The sequence below is a fragment of the Acromyrmex echinatior genome, chromosome 3 (assembly GCF_024713525.1).
Source record: "Acromyrmex echinatior isolate Ae372 chromosome 3, ASM2471352v2, whole genome shotgun sequence".
Taxonomy (NCBI): domain Eukaryota; kingdom Metazoa; phylum Arthropoda; class Insecta; order Hymenoptera; family Formicidae; genus Acromyrmex; species Acromyrmex echinatior.
In genome coordinates, this window is record NC_141854.1 from 4,956,038 (window position 1) to 4,969,693 (window position 13,656).

At 30.6% G+C, this 13,656-nt stretch overlaps 1 protein-coding gene across 5 annotated transcripts in view; it reads left to right on the top strand.

Moving 5' to 3' along the window:
* The window catches only part of LOC105143007 (EGF like, fibronectin type III and laminin G domains protein pikachurin), a 143,567-nt gene that overhangs the window by 108,954 nt on the left and 20,957 nt on the right, over nucleotides 1-13,656 (top strand). For all 5 annotated transcript variants that reach the window (XR_845641.2, XM_011050975.2, XM_011050976.2 and 2 more), the window contains 2 exons: nucleotides 596-782; nucleotides 6,255-6,394. Coding sequence is in view for 4 of the 5 variants with exons in the window: in XM_011050975.2 (XP_011049277.1) it covers nucleotides 596-782; nucleotides 6,255-6,394 (327 nt within the window). In the remaining variant the exon portion in view is untranslated. The remainder of the gene's footprint in view (nucleotides 1-595; nucleotides 783-6,254; nucleotides 6,395-13,656) is intronic.

Consider the following 13,656-nt stretch of genomic DNA (forward strand, 5'->3'; position numbering starts at 1 on the left):
CTTTGATATAAAATTGAGTGTAAGATTTCTGTTATTCAATTAGATTTATTTCCATTTCTCTGTCCAAATTCATATCATAATTATTTTAATTTTCTATTATCATATTAATTAATACAATAGAGCATTAATTAAATTTTTTTAAACATAAAATCTCTGTGAAAAATGTAATCTATATTCATAGTTTTACTGTATTTTATTACATACTTAAATATATAATTAAAATATATATTTCGTAGATAATTTTCATATTGTTGTGATATATTGTTGTCTTATAATGCGATCGCATGGCGCTACAAATGCTTCGAAGAATTTTTTGATTGGTCAATTAGTAAAATTCTTTCTTCCGATTGGTCAATCAAACGTTTCGTAGCATCAAGTAGACCATAGAAAGTAGACCGTAGCCATAGAAAGAATAGAAAATATACGCGCGAAAGAATAGAAAATATCATTGGGCTTATACTCGCCAAAGAAATAGCATTGAACAATGGAGTAATTTTATGCATTAACCAACCGTGCAATTGTGCCAGTTTATGCGTTACACAACTACATATGTATAACTATATATGTATATAGAGAATTCCGACTTCAATTGCAGGGTTTGTTCTCGAGAATTACGTTCCGCGAACCTCTCTTCGTTGGTGGACCCGGAAACACGACCGGTTTGGAGCGACTTCCGGTGAGGACTGGATTTAAGGGCTGCATCCGGCATTTGGAGGCGAACGAGCACCATTATCGCTTCCCATTGGCCCCGCAGGGCGATGCCGCGAATGGATTCGACATCGGTGAGTACCGCATCGCGGCGTAACATCCGGTTTCGGCATTTCGTCGAGCCGAAGTTTCCTAATCGTCGAACTCTCGTGATCGGTTTCGAACAAGGATTGAAGTAGTTTCAACAGCGATTCTATGTCGGTATTGAATTTATTTTTCTACCCCTTTCTAACAGCCGATTATATAATCGTAATTTTGATCTCAGAGTATATGGAAATTTAAAAATACGAAAAAACAGCATAATAAAATGTATATTAATAGATTAGTATTAGTATATAATTTTGTTAGTTTAAGATTTATTGTTATTCAAAACATTTTTCGCAACGTGATATTACAATTATAGTTCTCACCAGTAAAGTGCGCGATATGCGAAGGTTTGAGCTTCTTAGAGAATCTGTTCTCAGCAACGAAAAAAAAGGAAGAATATATTTTCGAGTTAAATCGAGCGGGCGTTGGAGGATTTGCCAACTAAATTCATGTGACACCTGTTGTCCGTTTGCCGATATAGCTGCTAATTCGGTCACTCGGTAACGCTCCATCGCGCATTTTGACCGATCATGTCGTAGATGCAAGACAGCTAATTAGAGTTCATAGTTATTAATTGTATCAAATATTTTAACTCTGGTCCTACGTCAACTTTGCAGCTGTCGCGCGACGGAGAATAAATAATAATAATAAATCTCTACACACGGGCGCGCAAGTCGTCTTTTATTATTTCGTTGTTTGCACGATAATAAATGATGTACCAGTCTCATATTAAATGTCGTATTCTCTTTTTTACAACTAGTGATAATTTATTAGAAGGAAATTCGCGTTGCACTGTTATATGAGTTATGAGTTTGCTTATGTCAACTGTTTATGAGAAATGCATGAACAGGCTTTTTCACTCTACAAAGATGATTATGTATTCAATTAAAATGGATTCAATACATGACGGTTAAATAGCGTACTCGTCATATTGATGTTAGAATTTCATTTTGAACGACATACATTTTTTACGGTAGACTATGTTTTGTACCAAGTCCAAAACAACATCATATAAATGTCTAGTCTAAATTTAAATGCTCTAAGTTCAATTTCTTACATGATAATAAAAATTTACAAATGCGATAAAATAGAACGGAGTATAACAAGTTAACTAAAAAAGCAGTAAAAAGAATGAGCTAACAAAAATAAATAGTGAAACATAATTCATGAAATATAAGTTGAAATATTAAATATAGTTTAAATTCATTAAATATAAATTAAAATATAAAATTTGATTAAGAAATAAAAGCGGTCAAGCTGAATCATAATGCTAAAAACAATTCCGTAAATATTGTACCTACCACAATTCTAATTCTGTAAATTGCGCGCCGAAATTATTTTCAGTCTTGAAATGTAATAAGAACTAGAATAGTAATAAACACAAATTAAACCGCTTAGCCTTTATTTCATAATTGTTATTTATATCACGGTCTTTAAAATGATATTTTAGTCAAATCTACTTTGTAAGTACAGAGTCATTCAACTTTAGTATACTTTTAGCTAACAACAGTTTTAAAGGGGAATAAAAATAGTATATTTTTATGTTTCTTTGATATTTAAAAAATACATGTATATATATCTGTGTGTGTGTGTGTGTGTGTGTGTGTGTGTTATAAAAAAATACAATAATATAAAAAATAAAATAAAAATTATGATTTTTTTATTTATTCATATAAACTATTATAAACGATCTCTCTCTCTCTCTCTTCCGTTTCTAATCTTAAAATTATTATTGTTTCATTTACATAAAGTTGAAATTGGCTTTTCTCAAATATTTGATTTTTTTCAATATCTTCAACTTAAAGATAATAAATTAGATTCAGACAATTGTATGTTCTATATATTTGTTATATCGTTTTTATCCTCAATAAAAAATGATTCTTGAACAAATTGAACTACCTCTACATAGTTTAGTCGACATAGTTTCTATTTTTATAGAGTTATAGATTATCAAATTTTTGTCAAAAAAAAATCCGAAAGTGCGATGTCCGAGTAATAGACATGCTCTATTTAATTACATCGGAGATACTGCAATTGTAAGATAACTTCTTTTGTCAATGAAGAGCGAAGCAGAAATCACTGTGTCAGCCAAGACCATGATTATCGCGAGTAATTATCGTTATCATTACCCGAGTGTCGGTAATTAATTGTCAACATTTAGGGGAAGTCGTGTAGGTACGACTATGCAACAGCTGCTTTGTATGTCGCATTAATTACCTCTGAATAATGGGCATCTGCCTGGGTATTTATATCACGACGCAGCCAACCAAATGTTATCTCTATTTTGTAATATCGAGCGTGTCATTGTTCATAATATGTGCAGAACATAATTTAGATAGGTATATCATATGCAGTTGGACATATCCAAACTATCAATCACGCGACACATATGATACTAATGTCGGTAAACACTATTATGATAATAAAAATAATAATGAAGCGCAAATGCTCTTATCCACAAGATACAAGAAAAAGCATTTATTATTTAAAATAGAGAAATAAAATAAAAGTGCATTTTATATTTTGCATGAATAACCTCATTTAATCTTATAATGTTTATATAAAATATTTCATGTATCCGTATAAAAACTATATATATTGCTAAGTGTTATAGATTTCCCCTTCCTTGAAACAGAATTTAGTATTTCCGTTCGTATATAATGCACACAATACCGTACAGGTGTAGTACATTAAAATCGGATGAAACGCATCCGCGAGCATAATCGGTTATATACGGTTAATCAAATATATCGCACGCATGGAATACGATCTTCAATGTGTAGTATTAATTATCAAAGATTAATCGATATTAATCGAGGCATTATTACGCAAATTTGCAAAATACTAATTGCCAAATTGAAACCTATTTTTATTTATAATTTATATGTTAATGCGCATAAACATTGTACATAATTCATATAGATTTAATTCAAGCATGTTACATGTATTTATAAAAGATGTGCTTATAATTTATTATTATTTTTATGGTAATTTTATTATGTTTTGAGACATAATAAGAAAAATATTAGACAAAATGATATTGGAAACTGTTATTGCATAAAACTGTATAAAAATTGAAAAATTATTCCAAAAACAAATTCATCATTTCTTATATAAATTGGAAAATGTGGAAAATATTAACATCCTATAATTTAATACATGGGAAATGACGTCCAATTTTTTAATAACATCAATTCATGACATAAACATTATTTCATAATTATTATACTTTATTATTTTCGATCTATAACTATCGATTTGTTACAATATATCTCGCATGAGATAGATGAAACGAGTTAAATCGAAAGTTCTGCGTTACTTTCTGATTGGGTCTACGTTTGCCGTATGGGAAGACCCATGAAAAGATAACACCGTTTAGATTGGAAAACTTCGGCCAGGATTCGAACATTCTGGCACTCGCGGGAACGAATAACCTGCAGAAAGTAAAAATCGTCCGGGTCATTCATTATCACGAGATCGACACTGGTTCAATCTTTTCTCGGGTGCGTTCCGATTCGGATCTTTATCTTTATGAGAATGATTTTAGTCCACTGTTGATCTTTATATTCCAGTTTACGTAACTTCTTTTTCTGTTTAAAATCAATAACAAATAAATGTAAAAAAATTATTTAAATATGATAAATAATTAAAATAAACAATTATAAGAAACGCAAAAAAAATAAAATAATTTATTTTATATAATTGAAAATATACAGGGTGTGTGTTTCAAAAATATGTCGTCAAACTTTAACAATAGGATATGTAACTGTTAAACATGAGTCCGGAAATATTTAATTTCCATATTATAAATATTTTTATGTATAATATATTCAGACAACATACTTCACATCAACAATCTGCAGATAACAACTTATATAACACTTAATATGCATAGTATAACCAGGAATTCTCATTCCTTAATCAATAATAAATTCCAACTTCTTAACAAGTGGTACAGAAAGTATCACTTCTTAAAGCTAATCATATGTATATAGCAACATGTAGGGTAAGAAATGTGATCAAACTCGGAACTCGTCGATCATTAATCGACCATGCAATGAAACCATGTGTAGCTCCACATAAACAAAGATCTTAAGATGTTCCTATAAATAAAAATCCGTGAACGGAAGGTGAATAAAAAAATAATCCACGAGACATCAATGCAAGAGACGTATTGATGCGGAAGGAAATCATTTCCAGCAATTTTTTAAATAAATTGTTTTTAATAAAGTCTGTTATAAATAAAAAATGTTTATAATTCGAAAAAGAAACATTTCTGGATTCACGTTCATATGACTTTTTCCATTTCTTTACAGTGAATAGAATATATTTTTTTGTATAGATAAAACTATATAGAGATAAAACTTTAGACAATTTATAATTCCAATCAAATTCGGAAGAGAATTCTATTTATAATTTTGCGTATCGAGTAAAATAAAAAAACATTTGAAAGAGAGAGAGAGAGAGAGAGAGAGAGGTAAAATTCACATATATATATATATATACAATATATACCAGATTATACATTCATATTTAGAATATATGTATTACACACACGCACACATGCACACGCATACACGCACACATGTACACACATACACAAAATTAGAAGTAGAATTTTATCTTGAATTTGGTTCCGAATTATAAATCGTTTAAAATGAGCTTAAATAAATAAAAACCAAAGCAAAAATTTGTGTTTTTTATTTATTTATATTTTATAGAAAATATATTCTATTCATTAATTAATAGATATTAAACTTAATAGATTAAAAACAATCTTTAAGTTGTTAATAATTTAAAAATTTATTGTTTTCTTTGCCATTATTAAAATTATGAATGAGACGAATAATTAATTTGAGACAATAATCAATTAATTATTATTTAATAAATTTGCTGATTGAAAGACTGGAATCGGAGAATTAATAGCTTCTTTTTCTAATTTAATTTAAGTCTTTTGCTATGTAACAATACTTAAAGAACTCGAATTATAAGCAATAATTTGTTTTGCAATAATAGCACAAATACGAAATTTTACGGAAATATCAATCAAAATTAGTGATATAAAAAACATAACGTTAAATATACATATATCTCACAACGGGGACGGAGAATCGTGTATTTCCGGCCGATTCTCCCATCACGTCGTAAAGCCCAACATCGAGTGTTATATCATCGTCGACGTCGCGTGGACGCGCGCAAAAAAATTTCCTCGTCAATGCTCGTGCACGTTAAATGATATCGTCGAAAATACGATGAGGCGGAAGAGATTGATACTTCTCCACTTCGATAAATCGGACGCGACGGCCTGTCGAGGCGCAAGTGATTTTATTGGTTTTATCTCGCGCGCAGTCGAGTCGAGTCGAATCGAGTCGGCCTCGATCCGATTTTCACTCGTGTAACTCTTGATTTCGCACTCCGCCGGAACTTTTATTAAATCGCCTGATTTATTGTCGTTCCAGAGGAGTGCACGGCCGACAGGTGCAGTAAGGTGCCGTGTTCCCACGGTGGAAAATGTCTGACAACTGGAGGCGACACGGCTGTCTGTCTCTGCCCGCTCGGCTACACAGGCGATCTCTGCGAAACCCGAGTGGATCTACAGGTAACCAAATCAATTTCGAAGGAATTATAAGCGCGAACAATCACCAAACTTACGAATAAAAATGGTGTTACGAAATCTACTGGTAATACAAAGCTCCAAAGTATTTCTTCCATATTACGCTACAATTTAGCATAATCAAATGAAATTATTAAAAAATCCCTTGCTAAAAGCATGAAAACGGTTGGTTTATTTAGTTCATTACGAATAATTGATAAATTGTATTGTGCTTTATTTTTAATTTATTTTAATTCACATCTCTCTTAAATTATTTAACTAAAGATCCAGTACTAAAGATCCAGTTTCGACCGTTGTGAGTTTTATTTCTTATTGCTTGTGTATTCACATGTATAACGGTCCAATAAGATTCTTATTGTTTATTTTGATAATTTTTATATTTCTGTAGACAATATATACTAAATACACTATTAAAATTTTAATTTTAATTGCTCGAATTTTATTTATGTAATAATTTGTCTTATATGAAGCATTTACATCTTATTATTTAGCATAACGCATATTATTAAACATATATTATAGATAAAAATCTTAATTAAAAAATGTGATTATTATAGAACTGATTATAGATAAGACGGATAAGAAAACAAATATGATTTAAAGAGAAACCAGAAAAGGAAACAGATAAGACAATTATAAAATTCATTCTTTCTTTCTTGCAAATAGAAAGCAAATGCAAATTACTATATGATTCACTCTTAAACTTGTTATTGACGTGAATATAGACGTTTGTGGTCTTAATTTAAGTTTTAGCAATTTTCGGGTACCTCGAACGAATATCGCAAGACGCTGTTCGCATGTTAATAATACATTCACTGCACTGTATTTCCGTTGGAGGATTTAGAGACGTTTTCATCTGACACGTTTCATGTTTTCGGATTTATTTAATGCATATATTTCTTGCATACGATAATGCTAATTTTTCTTAAAACTGACTTTTACTACATAATAAAGTGCTGTATAAATTGATAGAAGATTGAAAATACGATTAAAAATTATTCTTTCGAAAAACGAGCATTTATTAGATATTTCCAAAAATGTATTTCTAATTGGAGCCGTTTGAAAACAAACTATGAATTGTATCATTCAATAAATCTAAACATAATTTGTAACAAAATATTACGATAATGTCATGTATTTTTTAACTTATTCGTTTTACTATAACATCATGATATTTCTGTCCATATACACATACACATACAATCTGGCATATATTGTATAAAATTTAATGATACACAAATTTCTCTCTACTTAGGAATTCATACATCAATCATATCATGTAACAATTAAATTCGTGGACAGAAATCGAATCTAAAAATTTTTATATCTACGCGATTAGTCAAAAGCATCTTAATATAACTTTAATTAAAAAAATGTTTTTCAAAGAACATGTTTCAAAACTCATAAGAGCTGCAATATACAACTTGGATCGCTTCCTTGTACTGGGAATTGTATCTATATTTGCAGATACAGAGACAACGAACGTGTTTACATCATATCAGACATGACGTTGTTATGCCATCACGTTACGAGATTTAATGGATTATACGCAGCTTACTTTAATCTAAGATCCGATTACATCGATCGAAGAGTACGAATCGAATAAGCTTGACTTAAGCATCAGTTGTCTCTTTCCAGTTTAAATTGTCTCTTTCTAGATTAAATTCATATCTATCGTGAACGAAAAAAGTGCATTTAATTCTTTCATAATTTCTTAGCAGTTCTTTTTTGACAAGAATATCACAAGAACTGAAATGGTAAATGAGATGAGTCATAGCTTATTCGAAAGGAGAGATAGGGAAGAATTGAGTATATTAAAATTGTAAAGGGATTTAAGTAAATGGGCTTTAGTTTTTTAGGTTGTTAAAGTTAGATGCTAACAGTCTATTAAGCACCGAAATTTTATCGCAGCAGTGACTGATTGCCAGTCTCTACTTTTTACACTCATAAAAAAGATTTACGTATATTTATAATTTTAAACTGTTTGGAAAAATTTATGAGATTTGAATTTACAGGAAATTTCTAATATAAAAAATTTACAACAATGCGACGGTTCATGACATTAAAATAGTTTGTATTATTATATTTTATTCAAAGGTCGTCTCATTATTTTCGCATGAAATACTGTGGCCACTCTATTCCGTTTAAAAAGCCGCCCTAGGATATGCATTATTCCGCTGCGTTAATGTATTGTCGCAAAATGCGACGCGACATGCGAGAATCGATCGCGTCCACTCACTTCGCAAATGACGCGTTTATCCGCGCAATAAGCGGGCAGCTACGAGTAATTAACATCCGCGCCGCTAATGAGGCGGTTTAAACGAATAGAAAGGTATAATTCGCGCACCAATATACATGTGTGCACATATACATATATAATACATACATAAAAATACTTTAGACCGAATAATGTTTATTGAAATCCTCGCGATTTATATCAGTTGGCTTAATCGAGCGAACGTCGCCACATTTGCCGGAAGTCACCGTATGCGGTTCGCCCGCGCGTGTGCACGGTTTCTCGCGGATTATGCGCGGTTATATATACGATATCGATTATGGCAATGGCGGAAAGCAGAGGGATATATTCACTCCGATATGATGAAATTGGTATCGGCGTTCAACCGATATTACTTCCGACACGAAGCGGAATGACACCAAGTGCCAAGTTATAAAGATTCATTCACATGCGTCAGTAACGGCTCACTACTTTATCTTCAATATCAGTGATAGCTGTGTTAAGATTAATTTCCTGAGGAATCAACCAGACTGTCCTCAGCAAATGTAAAAGACATATCTACGTTATAACTCTATTGTTAATTACCGTTGTTAATTTATTTGTCACACTAATTTATTTATCACATTGAAAATGATCCAACTAGGATCGAAACGTTTGTTCACCTTCTTATTGTCAAATTATATTTTACGTTTTTAATTTTATGACATAGTTTTATTTCAATTTTTTTAACTATTTATACAGTTTGTCAATTTATGTTTTAGGCTCGTAGCCCTTTTTCCTCTTTACTTATTTTGATTTATCGAGCCTTATTATTTTTCTAATTTAAAAGACATATGCTTTACAAATTGTGAAAATTGCTTCAACAGTTATTTAAAAAGTGATAAAAATATAATTTTTTTTAATGTACTTAATTAAAATTATTCATGGATACGAAATGATTATTATTAATGTTTTAAATTAGCAGCAGCATTTTAAAAGCTATTCTTTGTATTGTATACAATACAAACGTTTTGCGTGCAGGAACTGCAAGCCGGTAGAGAGATGTATCCCTTCGCAGGATTACCGCGTTTCCGATCTCGAAATCAGAACATAAACTAGCTCGAGAAACGACCATAAAGGGCTCGAGTTAACGAGTATCACTTCAAACTCGAAACTCGTTCTCGAACTTTGGTCTCGCCCGACCGTTCCCGAGTTTAATTCCATTAACGTACAAGCGGAAGAGATATAGCCGCAATAACCAAATGTCGCCGGAATATTGTCGTAATTTACGGCGACGACCATTTTTGCAACATCCGCCGAAAGATGCCACCGGATGCCGAAATAAAACGCTAATGTCAAGATAAAATTAAGCAATTCAAACGGCATTTTATCGTAAGAAATGCGCATGACACGCTTTATTGGATCGTTTACGTGAAACGAGAAAGATAATACTCCTTCCAGCGTAAATAAATAACTGACGAGTTTCTTTATCGAAACATAAAAAAATTACGCTAAGTTCTGCTATTAAATTTTATAAATTGAGATAAACGAATAGAATATAAAATTTTTATAAATTTATTTATTGCTTAAACAAATATGAAATATTAAAAAAATTTAATATAATGTTTTCATTATATAATTTTATTTTGAATTTTTGTACACTTAATGTTTGAAAAAAGTATGATCCATCAATACACATAGCATTTAGGCAATTTTGAATTCATAGTTCCAATTTTTAAGATTATAACCTTCTTTCTATTCATATGCAATTTGGACAAAGTGGTTTCTACACTAAAACGAAGGACCATAAAAAGCTTTCCCAGAAATTACATGCCCAAGAGAAGGATACGTTACGCAAAAATTGTGTTCGTTAAAAAGAAATATATAAAGGAATGACTCTTTCTATATTAAAAAATGCACCAAATAAAAATATTATAAAATATTATACTGTTGGTTTTTTTTAAACTTCGTAGCTGTATAGTTACTTATATTTTTATATCTTTATTTATTACTCTTTTACGATATTTCCGTTAATTAAGTTTGTATCTCAATAATAAAATGTATAAAGTGATGTGTATTATTTTATTTTATTGAGAAATAAATTTAATAACATCTTATAAAAAAATAATATTAATATATACGATTTTGTATATTTGTACTATATATATATATATATATATATATATATATATATATATATATATACGTTTCTGCATAATTTCTTACAAAAAATGTCCTGTGCTCATATTATCGATGCTCATATTAGCCTCAGAGGATAATATGAGCACTGGGCGGATAATAAAAGCACCCGCCACCATTTCAACATTTGCATTAAAATAATCAATTTCAATATTAAGATATATAAAACACCAACAAATCTATCAATATATATATAAAACATTTTATTAGAACAAATGCCAATCAAATATTTAGTTAATATAACCAAAAAATAATGTTACATTTACATATATTTAATGAGTATTACCACCTATTGCTAGCAATATTGCCAAGTATTGTTAATGTATTGTTATGTACTACTATATGTATTGCTAGAATATTGCTAATCCTGCTACTATTAGTTTGTATTGTCTGTTTTATTACTATACTATCGCAATATATTTCTCAAGAAATGTACACTGAGTTGTCATAGTGGTTGACCCCAAACTCTTTTTCAGTGTACGATAGGGAATAATGAAGATACTCATAATACACGATCATGCACACCTATCCAAAAAACTTCCGTCTAATAAATCAATAATGGTCTCAGGAAGTTAGAATACCTCAATAGTGTTTATCTTACAAATATTAACAAATATTAATATTACAAATATTAATTTAGATCAAACGCAGCATATTGGAATGTTGCGAAGACAAATGCATCTTTTATAATAATTGACACTACTAGTACCAACTGTTACAGAAATATATAAAGGGTGCTCATATTATCTGCAGTGCTCATAATACCCGATCCTATCTTAATAAAATATAATCTGTTGATTATATTTTTAATTGTATTATTGAAAAGCATAAAATCTTTGGATTATAACTACAACATAAAATCTTTGAATTATAACTACATGAATAAAAAATGTTATCAACATTATTATTTATAACCAAATAATATTTAAATCGCATAAAAAATAGATGCGCTATCACATTATTTATTTCTACTTAAAAAATAGATATATATATTCTCTCTCTTTATGAAATAAATTTGAAATATTTATTAGTAATATACGAATACATAATTAAGAGTTTAATAAAATTAATATGCTGCATAAATGCAATGGCACATGGATGGCGGCAGTATGGTTGGTATGAAGTACTCCATACACTGAATGATTCAATGTATGGAATTCCATGCACTGAATTTCATATCTGCATGATATTTAATCGGGGAGAAATTTATAAATTAGAAATTATAATTTAGAAATTACGAACATGCGAAAAAAGGCACTGCATTACTTGAAGGATGTAATACAATTTTTACGTGACAATTCCGAGAGCAGAAATCTTATACCAGAATACATAAAATTTATTCGCGTTCTTTTAACAATTCCTACGTCAACTTGTTCGAATGAAAGACCATTTTCTTATTTAAGACATATAAAAAGTTATCTTCGAGCGACAATGAAAAAACGTAAATCATATTGCAACACTGTATGTGCATTTATCGAGAAATGATCGATAAATTAAATATGGAGGAGGAATTATTCATTAATAATTTTATTTAAAAAAAACTAGAACGACTACTTTGGCCATATAAAAAAGATATGTATGAGGAAATATATTTATCCTCTCACCCTCCTCTTCTCTCTCTCAATCTATCCTCGGGAACTCCATACACTTCAACGAAAAATTTTATACTTCATCGCCCCTGCAAAGGCATTTTTTCATAACAACAAAATTAATACAATCAACAAAGTATTTATTATCTTCAAAGATCAAACGATTATTCGATAATAAAACAATGTTTAGTTTCAATGGCGTTTGTAATAGCCGACGTGTGAAACCATGTCTACTCGATAATGCAGCAGGACACTTCGAAGTTCAAAACCGACTCGTAAAAAATTCGTGAACCCATCAACGGTCTTTGCGCGCCACAGTCCGCAGACTGCCATGAACATCAGGAGGACATAAGCCGAACAGAAGGACGATGTCGTAAGCGGTGAGAAAGGGTGTTCCCCGAGGGATCTTACGAGAGTTGCTGGTCTTTCGCATAATACAAGGTTACTTCTCTCCTGGCTATCCCGTGGGAACTCCTTATCACCGGGACGTAGCTTTTACGTAGCAGGAAAAGGAAAAGGAGGCCAACGAGCACATAGGCGTCGTGCGGAGGTGGAAATATCTTAAAGGAGAGCATACCCCGCCTAACTTAACAGCGCTGTCAGGATTCCTTCCGTTTTGTCGTAATTAATTTACGCCGCTCTCGTGCCGTACTTTGAAAGGACCGTTTGCACTTTCGTTCCTTTGATTTTTCGAATTTTTCACCGTCCTTCTCTACGACTCGACGAAAAGTACACTAAAAGATCTTTGAGCGCCCGAGCAAAGAAATCGAATAAGTATCAAGCAAAATGGAAAGGTAGACAGGAAATGATATTCGTAATGTGATTTATATGATATAATGGATAATTTCATAATTCAGATGTTATAATATTTTTTCGATATAAATATAGAAAAGTAAACAGTTTTTTTATTAAGTAAAGTTTTAATGAATGTTTGAAATCAATAATAAAATTGTAATTAATTTAGAGTAAACTATATGTGTATATTTTAAAATAATACTATTTCTCTCTCTCTCTCTCTCTCTCTCTTTCTTTTAAAAATCAAATAAAATTCTCAGTTTGATGAGAATAAATAGACATATTTTCGTAATCTCAAAAAATATAAATTCTTATTTATTCTAAAAAATAATATTTAAGATATATGTGTATATATACACGCACACACACATATATATTAGGTGTTGGAATTAATTCGTAGCGTTTTTTAATGAAAGAATGTTATTTATTTCACATGAGCATTAAAAAAT